This window comes from Acanthochromis polyacanthus, chromosome 23, assembly GCF_021347895.1.
Source record: "Acanthochromis polyacanthus isolate Apoly-LR-REF ecotype Palm Island chromosome 23, KAUST_Apoly_ChrSc, whole genome shotgun sequence".
NCBI lineage: Eukaryota > Metazoa > Chordata > Actinopteri > Pomacentridae > Acanthochromis > Acanthochromis polyacanthus.
The window spans coordinates 9,570,680-9,598,391 of NC_067135.1; the positions used below are offsets into that span (position 1 = coordinate 9,570,680).

Genomic DNA, 27,712 nt, shown 5'->3' on the forward strand with positions numbered 1-27,712 from the left:
GCCACAAAAAGTGTCACTGCACAGTGGCATTAACCGTGACACCGCAGCGGTGCCACAAAAAGTGTCACTGCTAGCTGCCAGTGCCACAAATCGGTCTTGCCCCTACTGGAGAATCCACTGAAACTTTGCCCCCACTAGCTTAGCATCGCCGTAGCACACAGCTCCGAGGGGTGTGTCTTATCTACTGATTTATATCTATGGTCCTATCGACTGATTCAAAAGAGTAGATACTGAGCAAGACAATTGTCTGTCGTTTACCTTAGTACTCCTGAGTACCCAACACAGTGCAAGACTGCTGTAAAATTTGAGACATGTAGCGGTGGAGTATTTGCGACAATTACAAAAAAAAAAAAAAAAAGAAATTTGAAGGAGCAGAGGTTAGGACTTAGCAGCAGAGGGCCGTCGCTGCTAAATGAATGGATTAGCATGGCTGCTAACATATAGGAAAGAGCTTTAAATGTAAACTACTTCAGGAAAATCATGTTACAGAGGATTATCAACTTCTTAAAATATTTTCAGATAGGATGCTCCTTGTTTGAGACAGACCACAGACCTGCAGAGGGAGGTGGAGGCTGGAGGTGCGCCTTTGTGTGTGTGTGTGTGTGTGTGTGTGTGTGTGTGTGTGTGTGTGTGTGTGTGTGTGTGTGTGTGTGTGTGTGTGTGTGTGTGTGTGTGTGTGTGTTATTTGGCGGGCACATCACCCCGACGGGGCATAGACGCGGCAGACCTCCTGCATCCTCCCCCGCATCCCCAAACAACCGCATCGTATCTGCAGGCACCGCGACGGGCTTTCATGGGACGCAGCATGTGCAGGAGTCTGTAACGGTTCTCCCTCAAAATCTTTCGAGTCATTCTGTCTAAAGGATAATAATGATGAGGTAAGAGCTTCCGGTCGCCATTTTGCCGGTGTTTTAACGGTTTGGGTAGAATGTGTATGGGATAATTAGCCGCTGTTTGGACGAATAGCGGTGGCAGGATGTCCAAGCGACATCGTTTAGATTTGAGTGACGATTATTCGTCGAGTAAAAAGAGGTCCTCCGATGGGTATGTCACGCTTGTCTTCGCTAATAGCTGCTGCGGTGTTTTTCATTGCTATAGGCTGTTTGTTGTTGTTGCATTGATGCTAACTAGCCGCGCTAACTCTTAACACATTGAGCTAGCACATAGCATCAGCGGGGAGGGAAACTCGTGGTTATTATTCACAAGCTAACAAGCTAAAGAGGGCTGCTGTTAGACAATAAAGCTTCACTGTCCAGCTAACCACTTTGGAGACCGTTATCCTGCACCGGCCTGGTCTGATCTACACGTGGCTAATATTACAAGCTAGCCAGTGCTAGCTTAAACGCTGTGCCTTTAACAGAAAGGTCATAATATTCACAACATGTCATAATGAACTCTTGGTTGCTATAGCAATGCGACGCTGCAAGAATGAGTGAGGAAATGAGCGTCGAAGCTGCACACAGGACAGCAAATTAGCCAGGCTAATGTTTGTAGCACTATCAGATGCCACTCTAGTGTCCCATCACAACGCTTTTCTATAAACCCGGATCATTTCAGGATAGCACGGCATTCACATGAGACAAGACTGTAATAAGTTGGATGACTCAGGCTCCTCCTCTGCTCGCATGTTGTGCAGTCCCACTGAGAATACAAGCTCAGGGTCACTGCTCCTGCTCTGCACTTGACCTTATGGAATGGTGAAGCATAACAGAGACATCTCACGGGCTTAAGTAAACAGTGCATGGTGTGAATTATTGAAATTTCACTTCAGAGTGCAAGTAGATGAACGATGGTGTGCAGAATGCAGCTTCTACACAGCCAAGGACATGATTGCTAAAGAAGCTTACATTGAAATATTTAAAATCTGATAATGCACCTCAGTCCCAATTGTGAGCTCACCTACTGTACTCAACAAAGGCTGCAGCTTGTTTTGAAATAATAAGAAGTAATGGGGTTGTGTTGTATTTATATGAAATACTTGAACACATCTTAATGTGAAATATTTGGGTTTTTGTGCAAATGTAATGTACCAGAAATGACAAGCTTGTTGCAAATATTTCATTTAGACTGAATTTAACTTTAAGAATGTCACTAATTATGGTTGAAATGGTTGAGCAAAACATCTAATAGTCTAAACTTAATATTTTAAACCTTGAGTTGCACATGCTGCTAAATGTGCGTGGTGTGACCATGATGCCTCGATGATGTAGTAGACAGTGATAAATTGGCAAGCCTAAACAACTCCTGAACGCTCCACTCTGCTCAAATTAAATAAAACTGAATTGCAACATTAGTCTTGTGATTTAATAGCCATACATTCTTAATCGCAGCCTTTGCATTTTGCTTTGATGCATTGTTTTAAATTGCATTTACAATTTGAGATCATTTAATTGTTGAGCCATAATATTCACTGTGTAGTACTATTAAAACCTGTCATGGAGGAAGACATGGATTTGTGAAAACATTGGCACAAATCTGCCGGCATGCTGATATTGTGTATTGCAAATTGCAACCTTTGTGATTTGCAAATTTCACTGTTTCAGATTGTCACTTTTAATGTGAAATCAATCAGCTGCTCTGCCCTACCACACATTATAAACTGATGCAGCAGTGCTACTACTAAAGTGAGACTCATTCACACCTTGCCATGCAGTCACACCAGCGTTTGACTTTTGTGCAGTCAGCTTCACTGCAGTAGCTGGCTGTGTAGTTCGAGAATACTCTTCAGTCGACGCTGCTAATGCGAGGATATAAATACTTCACTAAATGGTCAGAATCTATTAGCTATATCTCAGCAAAAAGAGAAAAATCGCTGCAGACAATTAGTTTATTCATGACCTTTGCATGCTACACTTGATTAGACTGCTTTTTGCCACTGTGAACAAGAATGTGCAGTAACCTTTTCATGTTATTTTTAAGAGAAGAACTTGACATGGCCTAGCGTTTGTGAACTGTTCGCTCCATGTCGTGCCTTCTCTGTTCGTTTTGCATCCATCTGACGGCGCATTGTGGCTTTGTTGGAAATTAATTTGGTTTGTTTGTGTGGCAGTGTTTCATTGCATCTTGACCTTGTGCATCTTCCTCTTGCAGGCGTGACAGGGACAGAGACCGTGATGAAAGGTCGCGGGACAGGGACCGTGACCGAGATAGAGACTGTGACAGGGACAGAGATGTGAAGTCATCTGTGGCGGCCACCAACCCAGCTGCAGGCAGTCTGGGCTTCCTAAAGCAGCCTCTCCTACAGCAGCAGATCAACCCCTTCACTAACTTGCCCCACACGCCACGCTACCATGAGATCCTCAAAAAGCGGCTGCAGCTGCCTGTCTGGGAGTACAGAGAGAGCTTCACTGACATCCTGATGCGAAACCAGTCTTTTGTGTTGGTGGGAGAGACCGGCTCTGGGAAAACCACGCAGGTAGAAAACGGCAGAATATTTAGCATTTTTACATTGCAGCAGTTAGCGATCGCAGCCAAAAAAATACGTTCTCTTGAATGAATTGACTCAAATGTGTCATGTGAAATGAAAGCTTGAAATTCAGTGATTAAAATTGGTATAATTATATCATTAAAAACAGGGTGGATTGAACAGATGATGCGCTTAAAACATTTTCTTTCTGGAGTTAATTCCCAGTATGTGGTTAAGTTTTTGAGTTCTTAAAAGAGCTGGGTTGTCTGTTTTTTTTTTCTTTTCTTTTTAATTTGCAAGTGAGAAGATTAGAGTAAATCACTAGTTGGGCCTTTGCCTCCTCCTGAGGTGAATATAAACTATCTTCAAAACACTTCTCAAATGAAGTGGTATAATCTGCTGTGAGATGCCAGAAAATAATTGTCCATTTTTAAATTGCACAGAAAAGATGTTTATGTGGTCAGTTATGCGTATATACACAACACTTGTTGATCAAGGACGCAGCTACTTTTCTGTATGTTTAATGTGAGTCATCTGAGGTCACCGGTGATGCATTTAAGTTAAATGAAAGAAAATGCAAATAAAAATCTGAGGAAAATCGCAAACTACCTCAGCACTAAGACTGGCACTCTACGTTTTCTCACAATTCTTAATTAAACTGTATTTGCTTTGTCTTCATACAAATGCAGCTTCAATAACTGAAATCATAATTCTAATGCAATTAATCATGCGGCCTGGCATTCCACCCAATGTATTGCTTTGATCAGGGTCAGGTCCTCTAAGTGCTAATAACAGATTTTAATATTGTCTGTGTAATGTTTATCTCTTCCAAACCAGTCATTGGCATTTTTGTACCTCTGATTGGTTGACATTTCAAAGACTGATAAGATTTGAATCATCTCTAAAGGGCAGTCATCCAAACCGTAAAGCTTAATAGAGTGAAAGTAAGACTTTTCGTTCAAGCCTCTCATAGCCAGCTGCTGCAATTTTCAAGCAAGAGCATACCTCCGGTGAAAACAGCCCAAGATTAATCAATAATGGCTTTGGAGAACATAGAAGTGTAGTAAATCTCTCATTTCAGTATAATATCTCATGTTTGCTGCTTTTTGCTCATTTGAAAACGTGTCTGCTGTCCCCCAGATCCCTCAGTGGTGTGTGGAGATGGTGCGCTCGGTGCCGGGACCAAAGAGAGCCGTGGCCTGCACCCAGCCCAGGAGGGTGGCGGCCATGAGCGTCGCCCAGAGGGTTGCGGATGAGATGGATGTCATGCTGGGGCAAGAGGTGGGCTACTCCATCAGGTTTGAGGACTGCAGCTCGGCCAAGACTGTGCTCAAGTAAGATGGATGTTTTGAAAATCCAAAATTGTCTTTCCTTTTATAAACTCCTACAGCTATGTTTAGACAAGAGCCTTCAACTAGTTGTCCTCTTCAGTTCATTCAATAAATAACGTAGATGTGAGTATATGATAAGTTGTCTTATTATTGGTGTTGGATGCTTTGATTTAAAGCAGGTTTTATCTGATTAATGCATTTGTTGTACGTGATAATAAAACCTTACTGTGTCCTCACAGTGTTTGCTGCTTCTCTCTTGTTCTCTCAGGTACATGACAGATGGAATGTTGCTGCGGGAGGCCATGAACGATCCCCTACTGGAGCGCTATGGTGTCATCATTCTGGACGAAGCCCACGAACGCACCTTAGCGACAGACATTCTCATGGGGGTCCTCAAGGAGGTGGTCCGTCAGAGGTCTGACCTGAAGGTAAAAAAAACCTGCTTAGTTTATTCAGTGCATTTGTCTTACTTTTTTGGTCTTAATTTCAGGATCAGGTACTGCAGTGTGCTTTAAAGCAGGTAGAATCATTTTGCAGGAAGTGTAAGTTTTTAAATGGTTATCTGCCCAGAGCCACTTTATAGTCACTGCATTTGTTTCCACAATTGTGCGCCTCTTCTTGCCTAGAAAGCACTGTTAAAGCCCTAAATATTACTTCCCCCCCTAGGATACATTCAGTGGCAGTCAGTGTTTATGTCCCTCTTCTGTCACTTCTCTCTTTTGTCACATTTTTCTGACAGCGTCCCCGTGTCTGACAGCTGTGTGTGTGTTGAAATGCTGCTGTTAGACTCCAAAAAGCACATCTATTCTGCACCACAGCAACAGTGGAGATTGCTCCCAGAGTCATCCCCCATTTTAAGCCAGCCAACCAAGAGGAGAACAGAAACATGTCTGCGTGGATGGGAGCGTAGAGGCAGGCAGAAGTTTTATAGGCTGGAGTGTGCCAGACATAATTCTCATATAGCAGATGGATAATGACTAGTTGTTTGTCAGTGTGGAATCAAAGGTTAGATTGTTGCTCGCTGAGTGTTAAATGAGGTCTAGGTTATTGGGAATGATCATCCACCCACAACCCTCTATCTCCTTCATCCCTATCGCCTACCAAATTTGAAAGTTTAATTTGCCTTGATTAAGAGCAATTATGATGTCTTGCAGAGCGTAAAGCGAAATGCAGGGATGCTGGCCCCTGAAAATGTTTGAGATTGAAAATGGGAGACGTGTTTCCCATCAGAATCCTAATGCACTCTATCTAATGACTCTGGAGAGAACATTGTGTACCCAACATCAGGAACAAGGACTGTCATAGCTCTGTGTAGGTCAGTGACTTGGATTGTAATGCCAAGTTCTACATTACAGACACCAACCTGGGTTCGTGCCAGCACCCTCACCCTAAATTTTAATTCAGACCATTATCCCTCCCGTATAGCGTTTTGCACTCTCCATCTATCCTGTATTTGGTTGCACCCTCGTCTACTTAGTATGTGTCCTTATCGCCAATCATCATCAAGCCATATAAAATGTGAACTGATTCTTCACTTGAGTGCTCACTCCCATAATCACTGCAGTCATTTACACTCTGCTGTCTTTACTTTTATTTTTATCTTTACTTTCACCTCTTTTATGAATACATTGTACTTCACAAACTTGTCACACCTCACTCTCTCTCTCTCGCTTTCTCTCTCTCTCCTGTGTCCTTCACTGTTCAGGTCATTGTCATGAGTGCAACGCTGGATGCCGGCAAGTTCCAGGTGTATTTTGACAACTGCCCACTTCTAACCATCCCCGGGCGCACACACCCAGTGGAGATTTTCTACACGCCGGAACCAGAGCGGGACTACCTTGAAGCAGCAATCCGCACTGTGATCCAGATCCACATGTGCGAGGAGGATGAAGGGGACCTTTTGCTCTTCCTCACTGGACAGGAGGTAAGATTTATAACGGCGATGTGTCATGGATTACCTGTGCTGTTCTGTCCAGGTTTTTATCTTTCTTTAGAGACACTTTTATCAGATATATGCATAACTGGAGCAAATGATTATTCTAGTTATTCATCTGTTACCTTTAAAATGTCAGACAATTGTGTCAGAGTTTTTTAGAGCCCACAATATGGCCAGTCTAAAATACAGTCTTATATAATTTTCTATAAGTGTGCCGTGAATCCTCACTTTCTCATTTGAGAAGCTCGAACTAGCAACTGTTTGATATTTGCGCTTCACAGAAATGGAAATGATTAGTCGATTTTATCTTTCATACATCTCCAAAGTGAAGAGTTTGCGTATTAATCTAATTACACAAATGAGTCATACGGTGTCACGAGCCCACACACGTGCACAGGAAATTATTAATCCTCGGATTGATAGATGTTAACGCTGTGACTGTGCCTGTTTGGGAACTACCAGGATTTGTGCACTGAGTGGGAAAAGGAAAAAAAAAAGAGGAGTGACCCAGATTCTGCCCTTCCCACAAATCTCTGAAATTAAGTCATTTATTATTTTTTTCCCCCCTCACTGCAAATGTTGTCCACTGATGTGTAATGGAGGGCAGGGTCCATGCCCAAAGTGATGAATTTGGTCACAGCTGGGTGGGCACACACACACACACACACACACACACACACGCAGAAAAGCATCCACAAATGTTTCAATCTCCTGATCACTGGACAGGAGAAGCCTGTCGGATCCAGCAGTGCCTGTGTTGGTGTGATTATTCTCTGAGCACTTTGACAAAATGGTGTTGGATGCCACGTGATTACTTCAGGTTTACTGTCATATACGTTTGGAAGAGCAGCTGCAATCAAATGCACGCTCAAATATGTCCGCCTCCACTTTCGTTTTATTTGAACGTACAGCTATTAGACATCCATGACAATAAACTTGATTACTTGAGGTTGTAAAGGAGAATGCAGCTGGACCTGATTGTAGTATTCACATCTTTGTTGCACATAACAATTCTTCATCAATACAAATGTTGCTGTGGCTTCCCTGATCACATTTTGTGTTGGGCTGTTTATTAGCAGTAATTATTTGTCACTCAACACATCTGGACTGTTGGAGAGCACCTACGTCACTTCTCATTTCTCAAAGCAGGATCAATATGTGGCTTGTTACAAACAGGATAAAGTCATTGGAGGTACGGTGTTTGAAGTGGTCTCCTTTGAGGACTGGTAATTGATTTTAGATTTAGTGGTATCCCAGCTGCTCGGATGGCCCGAAACATTAATAGTCACTGCTATGAATGAGCAGAAAAGTCTGGGATATTTGCAGGCAATGTGTTAAAGATTTTTTGCAGTTAGATGTAATTTGTTGATTTATATTCCACCCCCCCGCACTGTGTCAAGCTCAGGCATTACTGAGAGCACTCCCACGGTGAGTTCATTATCACCCCCTCGTAATTGGGTTAAAGAAGTTAATGTGTGGTAGGTCTGGCAGAGATGGTTGTTCAAAGGGTGCAGCAGCACGCCCCTCAAGCGCTTCTTAACCTCTTCAGTCTCCCAGCAACTTTGATGTAGACTAATGATTGGGAGGCAGATTCATAGCAAAGCCATAGACTCTTTTTATCTGACGGTTTAATTTATAACAGACGAAAGCAAGCGCACAGGACCGTGTTCCTCTCTCCTCCACAGTTTTTCTGTGAGATATTTTGCTTCCACAAACAAATAGAACTGAAGCACCAACTCCAAACAAGAAAGTCGAAACTTATCACAGCTGTCGAGCAAAGATAAGTCCTAATATTTAAGCTTCCCCCTCAGCAGCTAACATCAAAACATGAGGATTGGCGGGGGGGTTGTTTGCTAGTCAAGAGGAGTCCCTAAATGTGTCGGTTATTAGCTTGGCTGTAGCTTATTGCTTCTGGGGTCGCAGGGAGAGCTGGTGGACAGGTTCCCAACACTGGCCAACTGCCCCTATGTGTGTACATACACGCACACACACATTCTGTCTTGATGTCCCTAAGGGACAGACAGCCAGCTTGCTTCCAGCGCTTTGGCAAAGAGGTCCTTTTTTTTTTCTCTCCATGGCAGCTGCTGCATCCAGAGGCTTGATAGGCTATTAATACTGAGGCTAATTTTACCAATCCATTCAGATTTACCGTTTTCCACTTGTCAGTGTGCTGATTAAGAGGCACATGGCCATCAGCGGGGTTTGACTTAATGCGATGAACAAGGGGACAAACAGGGCTAATAACACACTTGCAGTCCAGAAGGAAAACAGGAAACATCACTGTGGTAGTTTCTCATGTCAAGGCAAGTGTGGCTTCACACAGTGGTACAAATTAAGCCAGTTTTAGTCATGCTGAAACTAATTTAAGCACAGTATGTTTTAAGGAAGGTAAACAAAAAATGTCTTCAGTGTGCCGTTTTCTTGGCCGACTTAATGAAAGAAAGCACGCTTGAGAGGCTGTGATGTAGCCATTTGTGTGACACTAAGCACGGCAGAAAATAATTTTGGAATCAAAGGACCTGTTCCTCAGTGCCTTCATTGACGCTGCATTGCTCCCTTGGGCCTGCAGGTGGTGCAACAGTATAGGCTGTAATGTGACACGTGTAGTAAGTGCAGCTTCATAAGGATTAAATGATTGTTGCTGGGAAAAATAGGAAAATGGTTCGGAACAGTGGGAGTTGCTTCGACATGAAATGTTGTTTTGGCCCATTCCTGAAACTAATTTAAACTTTCAGTAATAATGAAGCCCTGAAAATGTGTATGTGTGTATGGAGGTGGGTAAAATAAAACAACTTTTGGTATGTTAGTGAGGCAGGGGGCCTGTGGAATATGTATATTTAGTACATTTAATATTGTATTCTAATAAGCCTTTGGAAAATGGGCCCTAACGCTGCGCTCGCTATCATTCTTTCTTATTCCGGCTGCTACTCAGGGCCTCTGTCTGTCTGCCAGCCCACCGGCTCTAGAACGTTCAGCTTCGCTAAACTGATCTGCCATGATTTGCCGCTGGTTATGCATCAGTGCTGCAGTCTCATATCACATTCCCCCCTACAATACTGCACTGTGGAATAATGAACCTTGTTTGAGTCTGTCTGGCTCTGTGTGTGTGCGCCTTCTGAGCGTGCGCGTCCATGTTTTCCATGATTGCTGCATTTGACAACAGAGCCACAGGGAGCTCAGCAAAGCATACTGCAGTCCAGGTTTAATTTCCTCCGTCAGATGGAGCGATAGTTAGAACAAATGTACTGTAGCGGGGAACCACAGTTTCCCCGGCTGCCTCCTCTTGCCTTCCCCTATCATCCACATCCACTGCCATTGTTTATCCAGGTGTTGTTCAGAACCTGTTTGATTTTGGTGTTTGCATACACAAGTGGCGCCCGGATTAATTGTCGTGTTTTCCATCTTTCAGGAAATTGACGAAGCTTGCAAGCGAATCAAGAGGGAAGTCGACGACCTGGGGCCCGATGTCGGCGATATCAAAATCATCCCGCTGTACTCGACGCTGCCTCCACAGCAGCAGCAGAGGATCTTCGAGCCACCCCCGCCCAGTAAACCAAACGGTGCCATCGGAAGGAAGGTATAGCTGCCTTGTTGCTATTAAAAACACAGAGGGGGAGGTTGAGGCGGGGAGTTTGAGGGGGAGAGGGCAAGTGAAGAGAAATTGAGTGCGGTTGGTGTAGAAAGGCCAGATGGGGAATAAGGTGGGTAAAGTAAGAGAGCTGAAGGTAGGGACTGAAACTTTTTTCCCTTTCTCAGCTTTAGCGCAGAACTGACTCACACAACATATGCTGCTTTTGTCAGCATGCGATTCTCTGCTCTAAATTATAACTGGGGTATTACTCACGCCCTCTGAGCCTGAGGAAAGTACTGCATTCTCAGTCATTTTTATCTTTCCACTACATTTGCACAGCCACTGCTGCTACTCAAAGAGGAGGCCTAAGACCTTTGCTGTCCGAAACCGTGTGAAAGGTGCGCATTATACGAGCTGACCAAAAGCGGGACTTTTCTCGCTGCACGTTGTAAATCTTTCTCCAGTCACTTAATCTCAGAGGAGTGAATGATCTTCTCATTGATACAGACGCGACAGAGTTCCTCTCTTGTGTGTGACAGTTTCCATTGAGATGGGCTCATTACCAGAGTAGCAGCACCACCTGCACTGTCACACTGTTGGCCAGGGATCTGACAGAATATCGGAATATCATCACTGCCAGTGAACGAGCAAGCATTCACCCCCAAACATCTGATAGGGGACGGTGTTGATGAATGACTCATTGCTACAACCCCTCTAATTGACGCAGATCAGGCTGACATATGAGCAGTGAAAACATTAATGGGCTGTCAAAGTTAAACACATTGTGATACTTTAAAATCGCTCAATTCAACCTGTTTTTTCTGACTGTTCTGTAGACATCTTAGCAGTGTGAATAAGTATGCATTTAATTGTAGTTTTAATAAGTAATACTTGGCACATAATGCGTTTTTTTTGGTCAAGTTTTTACTTCTAGAAGGGTTTTCTCCCATAATTTGGATCAAACATTTCACACAAGCCCCCGCTCCCTTTACTGTCTTAAGTCTTACATCTTCCTCAGGCTTTCTGTTTGGCTGAGCCGTATGTGTGCTGCTTGGGCTTAAGAGGCTCAGCATTCTTACTATTTTGATTACCCAATATTGGATAAGATCTTTTTCAAAAGTTCAAATATCATTCTCAGTGTTTGCCTTTGCTGTTCAAAGGGATGTTTACATGAAACTTGGCCATGGTTGTGCGGGGACATCCTTTAATATTACTTGGCATCTGTTTGGTTGTGAGTTTGTGGCCCCCGCTTTGACGATTTTTGTTAATCTGACAGCATTGGATTGTGTTGGCACCCTGGTAACTTTTCCATGATGTTGGGATAGCAGTCTCATTTTGTGTAACTTTTTTCACATTTGAGCATCATTATTGGGTAAAAAGCACCACAGAGAGTACTGATTTATACGCACAAATTCAAGTTAACATCTACTACAAACTGAAATGTGTATAATGTGTATAATTCTTCAGTCTATTTACTGCAATGAAGACCAAATTAATGGGACTCGCCAGTAATGAAGGTGTTTTGACAAACATTAATGAGCTAAAGTTGACTTTGTTGCTTCTGGCTGTTTGTAGAAGTCTTTCCTCTCAGTTTATATCTGCAACAGCAGCAGAATTCATATTGGCGTCTCCAAACTTAAATGCATTTATGTGTGTGGAAAAAACAGAACTTCATTAATTATCATTTTTACTGATCCAAGTCACACTGTGTACTTTACCTTCACTTTCGACATGCAAGCTGACAGAGCTGACAGTTGCAGCATTTGTTTGTTTGCATTATTATACTTGATGTACTGTCTGATCTTGCATGTAAGACAACTATTGAGGAACATTAATGTAAATGTGACGTTTGTCTGAATGACAGAATGCCGTCACTGTAACAGTCCTGTGAATTCACCAATATTACGTATCTAATGTCTAAAAAGGAATTGTATATCTGATGTGATAGAACCAGGAGTTAAAAATGATCTGCTAGCACAGAGCTTCTTGAATATTGATGGTATTACTTTATTCAGCAGCATCGCTATGATTCTCGTTTAATTTGGCGATTGGAACCGTTATCCCAGCATCCACTTTTAGCTTCAGAACGGCACAGTTTATGTCCTTTTTTTCCTCCACGGGATCAATTTGTCAGGTGCTTGTTGAATTGGTCGAGGTGGCATCTAAAGTTGGCGTGCTTGAAGCAAATGTGCTTCTCTTCAGTGTCTGACTGAGCGACTCATCAAGTGAAAAATGCAGAGATGTCACCCAAGCCAGCCCAAGAGGAAGTAGTGAAAAAGAATTAAGGTTCACCACATCTGCCACTATGCATGTTAACGACTGCATTAGGCACCCCTCAATTAACATAAAGCGCTAGCTCGTCATTGCTCCATTTCTCCTGGAAAGCCACTGATCTTCCATTTTTGAACAGTTTAATCATTTAAAACAAAGGCAGGAATTGACTAATTACAAACAAAGACTATAATCTCACTTTGCTTTCCAGTGTCTCAAACATGGCTTCTATTAAGTGCGCTGTGATGAGTGTTTGAGGATTGTTTTTAGCATTGTCATGTTTGGAATATTCCCTCAAATGTCACTTGTGATTCTGCCTTGTATCCATTTCAATAAACTCAGACCCTGTCCACAAGTATCCGGATAAGTTTGAAAACGCATATATTTTTCTCCGATTTGGCCTGTCATCCACACGTAACCGGAGGTTTTGGTTCTGAAAACGGAGGTTTTGAAAACTCTGGCCAAAGTGGAGATTTGGGAAAAACCCTGGGTATGCGTTTACGTGTGGACAGACATAACCGGAGTTTTAGGAGCGCAGACGAGTCGACACTGCCTGCGACAAAACTGCTGAGACATCAGACATGCGACCTTTGTAGACAATCGGAGCAGAATGGACGCGCTCAAAAGTGTACTGGTTTAAACAATACTACAGGCGCTTTTTGCTTGTTTGATCTTACAAGGTCATTTACTGCTTCACCTCGAAGAGCATCGGAGAAGGAGGAATGCTGTGACTTCTGCTATTTTGCACCTGACAACCATTCCATGTCCTCGGCATGTTCGACGCGAGAGATGCCGCCGGCGCTCCGGATACGTGTAGACGGAGATTTTTGTAGAAAACGAAGACGTGTGGCCGCAGAGTTTTTCTTAAACAGAGGGGGGCGGATATACGGTTTTAAAAATATCCGGATACGTGTGGACATGGCATCAGAGTACGAGCGCGTCGATGCTGCTCTGGGCATGTTCTTCTTTTGCCCAATCAGGGGAAGGTTTTTCAAGGTATTTGTCAACAAGGCTGCGTTTCCCAGCAGGGAATGTAAAATATGGCCCGTGTTAGGTATAGTACTAGCTCTCCTGCAGGTAATAACCCAGAAATAACATGCAGAGATGATGCTCTAATGATATTACTGATGAAGAAGCCAGTGCAGCAACAGACTGGAAGGAGCCAGCCTGCGTTCAGTGTAATGGCCCCAGCCTGGATAATCCTTCAGAATCAATGCAGTCAATGAGGCCACCCATATGATCATGAAATGTGAGAGGGTGTCATGTGTGGCATCTGCTGGAGCACCGAGTGTGTCCCCAACATCCATTTTTTTTAAACCGGACTTTGAGGCATTCCGAGCCTTTCATTCCTTGCTGGGATGTTGGTGGCTGGCATATAGTGTCTGTCATGAGACACTGGTCAGTGGATTTTTTAGCCAGCCACTTTAATTCCATGCTGCTACTGTGGGTAATTGGTTTCACAATGCCACTGCAGGAACAACCCTAGTTCGTGATATGGTGGCCTGATTACATATCCAGTCACCTAAGCTAAAAAGTAAAGGCCAAAATGATAAATCTCTGCATTGTGTTTTACTCTGATTTTATTCAGTTGAGAGTGGAAGCTGTGATTTGTATCTCTGACACCTTAAAGCTTCTTTAAAGATGTTGGCCCACTCACTGTCTTCCATTTGCAAACGAAGTTACACCACAAGATGCTTGGTGCACCCAATGACCATCATTCTCATTGTGTCCCAACCAGTCAAAGCTTTGTTCATGTCGACTAGGAATGTTTGGACAGCGCTGGTGCTATACGTAGAAGTATTTTATTTATTATTACTAACCAGCGAGCCTCATTTTGATTCAAAATTCAAGTCAGCCATGATAGATCATCATTCGATTGCAATGTCAGATGTATTATGTCTTTAAGAAGCATGCAGGAAATGCTGCCGTTTTCCTTTGACAGAAACTGTGTCCAGCATGTAAAGTCCTACTCGGTTTGTTTCATTAAATGCGCCACAACCCTTTACTTTTATTCTAATATTTCATTTGCAGAATTTTTTTCCTGCATTTTCAGGTCATGTGTTAACTCCTCCACTTCTACATTTGATACATTTTCACTTCACTTGAATAATGATTTATTATTGTATCTGTTCGATTCCTCTTTTCCTCTTAACAATTCATGCTTGATGGTACTGTCAGCAACCTGGAAGTACCTGAAATTTTATTTATGACAAATTTAGTGTCAGGAATTTGTTGCAAATCAGACGATGTGTAGAAGTGAGAAAAGACGATAATGGTGACATGTCAACATCATGTTTTTTTTTGTTAAATTCCTGCTATGGAAATAGGCTGTGAGTTTGCCTTCTGGCTTTAGCCTTTTTATTATTGGTTGTCGATCTAAATTAAGTAACTCACATTTGTCATGGAGTGTTGTTGCCAGTCGCATGTAGATGGCCAAGAACTGCATGTTTAAGAAAGAAGCCACTTGCCAGATACTGCTGTCTGATCAGTTTCATACCAGCCTTCATTGCCATACTAAGGGGAATGTGCCTTTCGACAGGTGAATTACTCGAGGTCAGGGGCTGAATGAGGAGGGAAAAAAGGCCCTCCCTGGCATTAATAACTAAACAGTCAGGCATTCTCAGGCTGGAGAGAAATCCTCGCTTAAAAGGTGGGATTTAAAAGTCTCTAAGGCTCACAGCTTGAAGACAGCTGAAGAGGCACGGCTACAAAGGAAGTGTGTCAAGTGTGCAAAATTGGTTCTGTGGACCTGTATCAGCAAAGACTACAGAGAACTGTTTGGTTTTGTGCTTGGCATTTTATCATGAAGACTACCAAGGAAGCGGGCGGCCAGCGCCAGAGTGACTGCATAGGTCAGCCTCCAGCTTCCTCATGTCTTGATACATGTTGAGCAAGTGAGCAAGTAAAAAGATTTCAAAGTGTGGAGAGGCATTTTTCCAAACACCCACTTACGTATTGAGCTATGACACAGGAGCAGCAGTTGCCAGTAGAGTGGGCCACGACCCAGCCGCCACAGTTTCAAGCGCCTTGATGAATTTAAAGGGTTTCTCTGTCCAGGCAGTTCTCAGTTATATAAGGAGAACTCACCCTAGCGGCGGTCAAAGTTCGCACGAGAGCAGCTGCAAATCCGTCTCACCCTCCTATCCTCCCCTCTTCCCTCTCCTCTCGTTTGTGTAGATGCTGACAGGGAGAGACTCACTGGCTGATGTGACTCAGTGGATATTTTTTTCCCAGCTGTCATTTCTCATGGACATTCCTGCGATAGGGGATAATTGTAATAGATGAAGATCTGAGATTGGGTAATGGTTGTTCACAGTTTCCCCACTGGTCTTGTACTTAGATGCTCTTTTTCCTTTTCTGTTCTTGTACTATTTCACTGTACAAAGACAATAAGGGAATAAAGTTAGATTCAAAATGATGGTGATATTGGAAATATTTTAATAATCTGTCTGGTGGTCGGTTCAGTGACTTTCAGAAAGTCTTGAACTACATTTAGTGCAAACATTCGTCCTGTCGTTTGCCTTTGGTTGCTGATCAGCAGCAACGAGCCACGCACAGCTGTTCCACATACCAAAAGACACTGGGTTCTCATGAAGGATTTACAGCCGCTCTCATTTGGGGGAAGAAAAGATGTTTGACTGAAAGCGGTAACCATTGTTGAGCTCACAGCGTGTTAAAAAGCCCACCGCCTAGGAGGAACCATTAAATCAACTGTTTTCTGTGGTTTTGACAAACTCTGGAGGAGCATTTCAAGAAAGGGAAGCTGACATCTCAACAAAAGCAAAACCATGCTGGGGATAGTCAGATAGAAACTCCAACCACACACACACACACACACACAACCTAAATGTAATGTATTTGGATGGGACCCAAGTCAGCTCCGTGCACAAATACGTTGATAACACACAGATGGATTACACAGACTGTTTTGGTACTTATCCTGTTGGACTGCATTAGACGGTGTGTAAACTGTGACGTCTCTAGCTTCTCAAGTCAACTAATTCACATCAGATTATTTGTTCTACAAGAGGCCAAAGGTCTGTGTGAAAGTGCAGAAAAAAAAGAAGAGCTACATTCCCAAGAGACTTTGGGCACAAAGAGTCACACTCCTGTGATAGATAGGGAGAATTTAACGCTACTCTCCCATGTCAGAATAAAGATCCATAACAGAGAGAACTTACACGTAGCGAAACAACGTGATACAGGTGTATAAATACTGTCACTCCTCTCCCATAACCTGGTGTTGTGTGAGATTCTGTGCATTGCCTGAACAAAGAGATGCTGACTTCAAGATCCTCGTTTTCAGAGTGTGATTCTTCTTCACCCACATGGTATAAAATTAACACACAACTTAAAATGAGTCCAAATTCAGACCTTAACTTCTGCTCAACATTTTACCAGTAGAAACTACCTCAATTCCTGAATTTTCCAAATCATTTTTTGCCCTGACGAGCATACCTAAAGTTGACTAAAGATGCGAGCATCAGTCTCTGTTTTTTTCAGTGCCTCCAAACAGCCCGGGTGGATCATGTCTTAACTCGTGTTCTCATTTCTGCAGGTCGTCGTGTCAACAAACATTGCCGAGACGTCCCTGACCATCGATGGGGTAGTGTTTGTAATTGATCCCGGATTTGCCAAGCAAAAGGTTAGCTTCCCTTTCCTCCGCACCACCCCCATCTTCTCCCACCACTCTTTATCAGCTGCGATCATCTGCGTCTGTTGCCTGAGAATCCCCAGATAAACACAGCAGTGCACACCTGACAGCGGCAAAGATGGAAAAGCCTGTTATTTATTCCTCTGACATTTCACCAGCCTGGAGCCAAGTCATACACATGGCACAAAAAGGGATTATATATGCACTACGGTGGATTGGGTGTATGTTATTGTACATTTCTTGTTAGCCAGTCTTATATTTACTAGATTTGTGGATGTTGGTATTTGTTTAACTACTTCTTTTCAACTTCTACCCCTACATATATATTTTTTTAAATTTTATTTTATGCTCATTTGAAATGTAATTCATAGATCTGTTTTCTTTTCAGGTGTATAACCCACGTATCAGAGTGGAGTCTCTTTTGGTTACGGCCATCAGCAAGGCTTCAGCGCAGCAGAGAGCAGGTCGCGCTGGACGAACGCGCCCAGGAAAGTGTTTCCGCCTTTACACAGAGAAAGCTTACAAGACAGAAATGCAGGTAAGAAAGACTGCTGGAAAATTATAAAAATTGGACAAGATATAAACACACGATTGATTCCCATATCTTTCATTCCGCAGTTTCACGAGCACTTTGTTTGCCCCCAGAGCAGCCTTCTAGCTGAAAAAGCTTTCTATAAAGCAACATTTGCCCTTAGAACTCCTCGATCCCCAGTCGGCTGAATAATAACTCCAAGATCCTGGTGCTAATCCACACCTTTCCCACTCTTCCTTATAACCTGTGTTAACTATACAGCCACCTTGTGACAAATGTTCTGCTTTAACAGGCAAATTCCTTCACATCAAGCGGCTGAGGAGCTTTTTTCAACAAGTTAAATTGCCCTTCGAATGCCCGAGACTCCGCGTCACTGTTCAAGTTGGCATATGAGTGATGCATGAGTAGATAATAAGCACCCTGACTAATTCATTTTGAATTGTTCCTGGGGCTTCTTCACTGCCTCTTAACTGCCGCAGGACAACACGTATCCAGAGATTCTGAGGTCGAATCTGGGCTCTGTGGTGCTGCAGCTGAAGAAACTGGGCATAGATGACCTGGTGCACTTTGACTTCATGGACCCGCCAGGTTGGGATTAAAACACAAACCTTTTCTCCATGTTCAGTGTTCTGCATGTCGTTTTGCTTTATTTTAAACTACCCATGCAGTGCTTTTACCTTCTGCAATTAATTGTTTGTGTGGTAGTTCATTGTCCATTTCTGCACTGGTCTTACAGGGATTCATGGGAAACAGGCATTTGTTGGACACAGAGCTTAACTATCAGACCCAGTGCCTAAATGTAACCAGATACAACAGTTGCAGCGACTGTTTTCTGCACGTTTTAAACCACACATTCACCAACCAAGACTGAAATGTTACATAATATAACTTAAATATCAAACATGATTGAGATAATGATGATATTGGTTTTGATTAGCGCTATGTGAATCAGGACAAATGCAGTAACAAACGGTTCTGAAATCAAGCAACCTTTACTTGAAGTGTTGTTTTGATGAATGATATCAAATCTGGGTTGGCTGCGTCACTTGGGAGCTCGGGGAAAAAAATGACAAAGCAAAGGAAGGATCTTGGCAGACTTCAAATAATACATAGTGAATGTTTGGAGATTTGAGGATATGTGCTCCGACAGACATGGACTACATAGTTGTATTTTACAATTTTTATGAGCAGTCTACTTTAAGTTTATATTATGGCTGTTCAAAGTGAGAAATGAGTGATGTGTGCGGTTTGTATTCCAGCTGATCAGTCGCTTTATGTGCCTGCTGTCTCTGTTTTCTGTTACATCTGAATCAAGCTGTACGTACACAGACCTCGTTTTACTCAGGCACCAAGTTATGGCATCCTCCAGGAGAGTATGTGTTCCTACATCTTCCAGAGACCACCCCTCCTTTCCCTATCCTTAACCTCCCCCTCCCTCCTCCCTTTTCTCACCATAATATAGTTTTCATCTCACCTCTGAGATTAAACCCATCTCTCCCCGTCCACTGTGGCAAACGCCATTTTGAGAATGAAATTGGTTACATCAATAGCAGCGCTATCACCTTGGCTATTGCCTTCCCTTTATATTCCTCCAGTGAAACGTGACTGACCTCCACCTCCACCCCCACATTTCTCACAAAACGCAAGGGTATACGTCAACACACGGGATTGGCCTTGTCTGCGTGGTCTAACTGGGAATAGTGGGGTGAAGGAAAGGGGGAGGATTACCTTTTTATTTATTTGATCCACTCGGGCCACAAGGTTTCTCCTAAGTAGCTCCTGAGCAAGCTGGAAGCTAGTTGGGCGCAACAAATGAAGTCTGCTTTAGGTCTGAGAGAGTTCCGAGATAGGTTTCAGGACATCTATTTACAGTGGATCAGTTTTGATGTGCTGTGTCAAAGGCCGATCTCTGAGAAAATGGACAGGTCACAGAAGTGTCTCTGGAGAGTCGAGCAGTCGATACCATTACATAAGTTTTAAGATTTTGTCCGCTGAACTTCTTTATTAGTCTTTTTCAGCATGTTTTAAATCCTATATGGTGCATAGATGGACTTCTTGAGGCTGTAGTGTTTATTGTGGTAATACAAGCCCAACAAACATTTTGTACAGCTTCTTGGTGTTTGTTTACAACATGCATGCTGGATTTGAGTTAAGGCATTGCCTCGCTGATGAGCAAATATAAGAGCTCCAAGCACCAGTGGTTTGTTGTATTTGAGCTTGTCCATAATGTTAAAAGGAACCCTTGATTTTTCCTCTTACTGCGACATGTTCAAATGTCTAGTTTATTTCTGTTTTTGCCCACTAAACACAGGCGTGACAGCGTGAGCGGGACAACCAAATGGAAAATCCAAAAGAAATCAGTAGCAAATTTACACAAGGACTAGGCTGGGTGGGATTCATTTTCCTTGTGACATTTCCAAAGAAATACCTTTCAAAGCCAATGTAGTTTAATGTACCTTTAGCCTTTCGCCTCATTGATTTGGCCCCTTTGTTAATATATCGGATTCTTGTGTGTTGAGGCAGTCAATACCTACTTTCTGATGAGTCGCGTTGGGTATAGATTAAATTTCCACACTGGCTCATCATGCTAGCAGTACTTGGAAATCAGATTTTCACCTTTTGTTTAGCCTCACATAAGCCGCTGGTGTGGCAAGTAATGTGGCCAGCACTCATTTTGTGTATAAAATAAATGAATTTAAAAAAAAAAAAAAAAAAAAAAAGTAGCTTTGATGCCCCAAATCAATATTTCTTAATCATAAAAAAAGGCCTCCCTGCTGTTTGAAATTGAATTTTTTGGGAGCACTTGAGAGAAATGAAAGTGAGCGAGCACCGCAGCCGGTGCTTGAAGCTAATTTTCAGTTAACATGCAACTGGTCATTAGGCTTCAGCTCTCGGGAGCCAAAGGTCAATAATTGCATCTGGAGGAAAAATCTTTTAACCAAACGGTGGAAGCCTTTTGTGTTGAAGCATTAAGTAGAAAGTTCCCTTGTAATTGCATTAGTTGTTTAGGATTGCCTGAGCGGAGGATGAAAAATGAGCTCTGCCATGATTACTTCTCCACTAAGTTGCTGTCTAGCGGAGCTCCGGCTTTCTCATTTTGATTCACCTCATGCTCTCTGTCACCAAACCCACAAACAGCTTCCCTTTGTTTGAGTGTTTGTGTCTTTTCTTAACTGGCGTTTGTCGTCTATTAAACCTCCGAGTACAGCAGGTGATGGAACTCTGTTTTCTCTGCCTTTTTTTTTTTCTGGGATTTTCTCTTTTTTCTAACACTCTGTAGATTGATCAGGCTGCAGATCTTTGTTACTGAGTTAACAAGAATCTTTATGTCTTAGTCAATAGCTGCTGGACCACAAGGCATGGAATCAAATTCCTGAGCTGAAAAAATCTATTTCAGTTAGCACATTTTTTATTTTTGCCCTGAATGTTATTTCAACAATTTGAGACGTTAGGTTTTGACATATAGTTGCTTTAATGTGAATTCTGGACATTGTGTGTTCTGTTTCAAGGAGTTACTTATATTGAGTCTAAAGGAAGACTGCTCAGCCTTGATGCAAGCTTAATTTGATTGTGAGGACAAAAACAGAAATCTAGGCATACTCTAAATGATCAACCAGCCAAATTTAACATTTACTCACCTGCCGAAAATAAAAAATATATTGGACTACTCTTGATTTAATTTGAATAGTTCTATCTAATTTTTGACTGCTGGTGAAGATATTATTAGGTGCACAAATCTAAATATGGCTGCAACTACTGATTATTTTCTTAAATATTCACATTTGTGGAAGTAACTTGTAACATATTAATTATCAAAATAATACATTTTCTGTTAATTGACCATTCATTTCAGTTCTAAATGTAAACATGAAATGCTGGAGTATTAATCAGTTCTGACATGCGTGTGTGAAAGGGCTCCAAATTGTCCTTCTCAAGTGTTGCAGCAATGAAAGAATGACAGTTTTGCAAATTGTCTGTATCAGCCATCTGTGTGTGTTTTGCCCATGGGCATGGAACATTTTAATGGCCCATCTCTCCCGTTCTGTCTCCTCCAGCCCCAGAGACCCTGATGCGAGCCCTGGAGTTGCTGAACTACCTGGCAGCTCTCAATGACGACGGTGACCTGACGGAGCTGGGCTCCATGATGGCAGAGTTCCCCCTGGACCCCCAGCTGGCCAAGATGGTCATCGCCAGCTGCGAATTCAACTGTTCGAACGAAGTCCTCTCCATCACTGCCATGTTGTCAGGTAATACTCAGGGCTGGTCCACTGTGTGGGTCTGAGCTGCTACTCTTTCCATTTCCTATGCTTGTGGATCATGCCTCAGAAACGACCAGTGAGCGTAAAGGAAATATACAGAGCAGCTTCTTTATCTTCTGTGTGTGCATTTTTAGACCCCTGTTTTATTTGAGTGGGGTTGACAGAAGGACAATGGGTCGTACCAAAAATTAGATTTAGGTATTGTATGCCCTCATTAACAAGACTTACAACCGACTAAATCCAGCCCCCAGATGTTGAAGTCTACTTATAAAAAGTGTAATGAGTACATACTGAACTTTACTACAAGGCAAATAGAGGATAAAGTCAGTGGTGTCAGCTATTATTTGTGAAGAAGGGGAAAAATACGTGTCTGTACAAAATGTATAGGTGTAGCTGGAGCAGCACCAGCATGCTACAGCAGTAATTGCACTTCGGGCTTGCCAAAGCAGAATGCTGCTCATTGAGATGAATCTTGACGCCTTTGAAGGGAGTGCGAGGGTCTTTGAGAGTGGGGAAATGGATTTAACTAGCTGCTGGACGTGGTGTGCACTTAAAGCAGGTGTTTCAGGATGGCAGGTTTTTGCTGAGTTCATTAGAGTAAGCAGCAAAAGTACACCTGAGAATGGTGCCGCCACAGCAACCAACCATGAGGCTCAATAAACACAGCTTTTATCCATTAAAGCCATAATCAAGCAGGTTTGACGTTAAGCAATTCGGAGCAAGTTCACAGAGGGGAGAAGGGGAGAACCGGTCTGCATCACTGTATTAGGTCTGCGAGGTGGGATGTTTGTTGGTGCAGGTTGTCCTAAGTTTGCTGTGTCTGCTATAAAGCCACGCTGTAGTGGATCAGGACGGAGAAACCCATCCTCTTTGTCTTCTCTTTGACCCTCCTTTCCTTTTCCACCTTAAACACTTGGCAATGCAGTGTGCCCTGTGAAGTGCTCTGTGCCTCTCTTGAGCTGAGGCCTTGTTCCTCTCTGTGGGATTTGCTTAACTTATCCCTATGGGCGGCTGTGTTGGGGCCTATACCAACCTTGTTTAGTCCCACAGTGCTTCGTCCGACCCACGGAGGCCAAGAAGGTGGCTGACGAGTCCAAGATGCGTTTTGCCCACATCGACGGAGACCATCTGACGCTGCTCAACGTCTACCACGCCTTTAAACAAAGTGAGTGGACCAATTTCTGTTTCACTAAAGTCTCACATTGTTTAACGTACAATCAAATCTAAATTTCCTTTGTCTCACACAGACCACGAGTCCACTCAGTGGTGCTATGACAACTTCGTCAACTACCGCTCGCTGATGTCAGCAGACAACGTCCGACAGCAGTTGTCCAGGATCATGGACCGTTTCAATCTGCCGCGAAGGAGCACTGAGTTCAGCAGCAGAGAATACTACATCAACATCCGCCGAGCGCTGGTCACTGGTTTTTTCATGCAGGTCAGTGGAATCAGGCCCCTTTTTTGAGGTTCTTTGCTCCCGAGCATATATGCTGAAGCTGCTAAGCTTTTGCCTGGCGCAGACTACAGGAGCTTTCTTTTTCTTGTCCCCTCCTGATAATCGAAGGACAACTCTCTGAATCTATTTGCTAATGTGAAGAGCAAATAGATCCAGTCCTAAACCACCCATACTGCTCGCAGACTGATCAGCAACACCCTGATAAATATCAGACTTCTGACTGTTAATAATAATCATGCAAGAGCCTGGAGCAGCGCTGCTGCCAAGCAATGCTAAAGATTCTAGCGAAAATCTCACCTCCACTTCTCACTTAACAATAGACAAACCGTTCTGACCATGTCCTCCTAACCATATTAACAATCCCTTAGTGTTCTGGTTTTGTTTTTTTCCCCTTTCTTTCACGATGAAACACACAGTTGCTGTTATAGCAAGTTGTTGCTCCACAGTCTCCATCGTGTTTACATCTGAGATCACGTGAGGTGATGCACACCTCCCTCTGACACATTAATCTCAATATTGTCATGCAGAGTTTATTATTTTCCAATAATGTAGTGAAGAAAATCTTAAGTTTCTTCTTATGTGTGTGATGCAACCAGATTTTGAAATGTCAGGATGTTAAAACTCGTGGTGTGAGCCTGTTATTAGCTGTTTAGCCTCTCATCACTTGTTTTCAGTGTCAACCATGATTATTTTCCCCTTTGTTATTTTTGGCCACATTTCATATTTGAGCAAACAACCTTTACATCCAGCTCCACTACAAATCTGATGCTCATTCAAGTTTGCCCTTGCTGAGTTTGATCATTTGAAAGAGAAATATATTTGTGCAAAACGTTTGTATGAGCTGAAACTGTAGTTGAGGGCTGCTTTTAAGTAAACACATACACACATTGTGTGCTGCTTTCCTCAAAGCACATAACAAGAAATCAAATCAATTTGTTTCTCGCTCAGGGAAACAAATGGCAGTTTTACAAGAAGCCGTTTTCAGGGCTACCTGAAACAAGCAACCTGACAAGTTGAATTATGGTGTTAATATTTAAATATTTGTCAACATTAACCTTTATCTTGGAGACAAATTTGCAGCTCATGTTGAAGCGTTCAGTATTTGAGATCATGTCTTTGTTTGGAAAGGCCTTTATTGAGACTGATTGCCTTGGTTAATCATGACCGCCACTGCAGCCCGACCAAGTACGTACACAGTGGGGAAAAAATCACTCACTAGCCTGGTAGAAATTGGTACAGACTGTCACGCTACTTTTTTTCATCAAAGCATTATTAATTTACTTCTGAGGTTTTGATGGGTTTCTATAATTAAGATATGGACAGAAAGTAAATTGAGTAATAATAAAGGATATTTATGTTCTTATGTTTTTTTTCCTGTCTCTGGATTCATTGGTTTTGTTCCTCTTTTCTTCTTGTGCTGTGAACAGATTGCTCACCTGGAGCGCACCGGCCACTACCTAACGGTGAAGGACAACCAAGTCGTACAGCTGCACCCCTCCACTGTGCTGGACCACAAACCAGAGTGGGTGCTGTACAACGAGTTTGTACTCACCACCAAGAATTATATCCGCACATGCACAGACATCAAACCAGAGTGGTAAGTTTTTCATTTTTAACCAGACTGGAAAATTCTAAAGACAACTGCAAAAAAATGTATTGTGCAATTAAAGCAAAGCATGTGTCATTAAACAATGCATTAGGGTGGGGCTTGGGTTTCTGCTAAAAAAAAAAAAAATCACTTCAAAAGAGTGTTTCTTTACACTATGTTTGAGATTTGCTTGTGGAATGAAAAATATGATGTTTTCAATACATTTTAGTCCACAGAAAATGCTTGACAGTATATGATAAACCTTACGAGTCTCAACACGGCTTGCTTTGTGCGCATAAAAATGATTCAGTCCTACCTTCATTTATAACAAGAATCGCATGTAGTTGAAGATAATTGCAAAATGTATTGTATAAGCATTTGTTCTTAACAATGCGTTAGTGTTCGGATGTGTGTGTGAACGTTAATGTTAAACCAGCTGGGTCTCTGCCCAGTCACACTGTAGGTTTTGGCTACTAGAAGTCAGTGTTTCTTTAAATTATTGTTGTCTATTTGTTTTATATGAGGGTGTCTGCAAATTTTCTCAAACCTGAGTGTAAAAATATTCTCAGAAACAGGGTGACTGTGTATGAGAAAGCCTGCGAGTCTGTATAAGCCTGTATAAATGCCTCAAAGGGCAACACACAGCGCCATCACAGACCACTGTACCCTGATTACTCTGTGCCTGTACAGCATGTCCACTTGGTGCTACTGTGAATACCCACCCAGCAACATGTGACTGATTTAACAAAAAGTATTTAATAAGGTTTCAATACTGTAAGAAAATAAGCAGTATTCTCTGCTCTGAAACACTGAGCAATGCTGTAAAGCTGTGAACTAAGTTGCCTACTACAATAAACAAAGCACAAGAGACAACTCACACTCATTGCTGAGCATGTACTACAGATGATAGCAACAGCAGTGGATTATCTGTAAATTCTAATTGCTTCAGATAAGTTTGTAAACTACATGCCGTCCAATAATCACTGCAGAGGAGTTGTTCAAATTTAAATAGTTGACCGAGCTGTTCTGCAAGTTCTGGCATCCAGGGAAGATGCATTTGCCAGATGAAGGTATCTAGAAGTTAGCTAGTATACTGTAGTAGCTGAGATAACTTGCAGTTGACTAGGAGAACCACTGATGCACTCTATTTTTTATAGCTTTAGTTTATTGAACACTGTAAGGGCTCCAATGCCTCATCAAGCTGTGCAAAAATTTAAAAAAATCTCGCTCCACAATCTACTGTGCATAGTTACATTTTTTTCAGCAATTATTTTGACGTGTGTTTAGAAACAAATCTCTGAATTTCCCTAACTCAGTATTCAATATTCAAAGTTTCATTTGGAGCCGACACTCGACAACTTGGGCTGGGGTTAATGAAAGCTTTCACTGTCAGTTAATGTCCCAGTTATTTTCTCAACTAATCAAATGTTATGAAATAGTACCCATTCTTTCCAACCAGCTGCAAAAACGCAATGCTTTATAGTTTGCTTTTGCCAAGGAGTGGAAACAAAGAAAGATCACATGTAAGAGTTAAAAGTAGCTTAAAATTTGACATTTTTGGGTAAAATATGACTGAAAAAGGTAGTTATGAGTAAGATCTAATAAAAATGGGATGCCAGCGTCACCGTTTTAGGGCTATGGCGAAACTACGACGGCAATTTCTCTTCCCTCTCTACGACCTCGTACAATTACAAATCACATTATTTGCGCCGGCACTGGTCCTCGCCATGTGAATATGGAGGAACAGCTTTCTCCCACAAGTAAACAGTGAAGACAATTTTTGTGACTAATGTTTACTTGCTTTCTTTCCTAGGCTGGTGAAAATTGCCCCGCAGTACTACGAGATGAGTAACTTCCCCCAGTGTGAAGCAAAGAGACAGTTGGAGCGTATCATTGCAAAAGTCTCGTCCAAGGAATACACTCAGTACTAAGACGGTTTGCATGTGCTGCAGCAGCATCCTCAGTATCTGTACAAAGTCAAATCTGAACTCCATTTGAGTGTTCTATATTTTTTTTTATTTCCACCAACAACCTCAATTTTAAATTCTGTTTTTGTCTCAGTGTCCCTGATGCATTTTCATAATGATTGATGGATTATGTTGTGTTACCTTTAAGGGCCAATTTATGTCTTTTTAAAAAAAAAATGTTTTCCTTCAAGGAAAAGGGTTAAGCACTACTGGAAATGAAAGGCATATTAATGACTCGTCGTCAGGAATTTAGTCACTACCCATTCTTGTCTGAAGCATGATATGTGATGTAAATTTCAACATTCCTACTAAAGACATCCATAATAACGAAAGGCGGCTCAAGATTCTCGGCTGTTGCTTTGCTTGTTCTGCTAAAACAGCATTAGTCTATGGAGAGGCCTTTTGATCAAATGTAATTTATACTGTATTTTGATGCAGGCGTAATTTAATGTTCTCTTGTCATGGAGATACTAAGAGGGTCTCATTTCCTGTCAACTGTTCTACTTAATAAAAATGACTTTGTAATAAAACATTTTTTTCTGCTGTCAGCATTAAAATAACAGGATAATCTGTACATAAACTTCTCACTTAACCCTCACACGCACACGCGTGCAGAGCAGTCGCGCCTTGACCTGCCAAATCCAGCTCGTTTCCTGGCTCTTCAGGGAAGTTAAATCTTCTTACTGGGATATTGATAGCTTCAGAAACAGTTGGAGTGAGGGGGAATGTTAATTACAAATG

General features: G+C 42.3%; 1 protein-coding gene across 2 annotated transcripts; it reads left to right on the top strand.

The window, feature by feature from the left end:
• The first annotated feature begins 664 nt into the window (after nt 1-664).
• Nucleotides 665-27,503, top strand: dhx15 (DEAH (Asp-Glu-Ala-His) box helicase 15). Of its 2 annotated transcripts, none has more exons than XM_022196198.2 (14): nt 665-878; nt 3,091-3,415; nt 4,547-4,740; nt 5,006-5,165; nt 6,443-6,661; nt 10,083-10,250; nt 17,074-17,160; nt 17,558-17,707; nt 18,181-18,289; nt 21,757-21,948; nt 23,003-23,125; nt 23,208-23,398; nt 24,844-25,013; nt 26,818-27,503. In XM_022196198.2, exons 1-14 carry the CDS (start codon nt 871-873, stop codon nt 26,933-26,935), a joined length of 2,214 nt encoding a protein of 737 aa, XP_022051890.1. In that variant the 5' UTR covers nt 665-870; the 3' UTR covers nt 26,936-27,503. The 2 variants fall into 2 exon arrangements, with proteins under 2 accessions (XP_022051890.1, XP_022051889.1); XM_022196197.2 differs by lacking the exon at nt 665-878 and adding an exon at nt 894-1,044.
• The last annotated feature ends 209 nt before the right edge of the window (nt 27,504-27,712 follow it).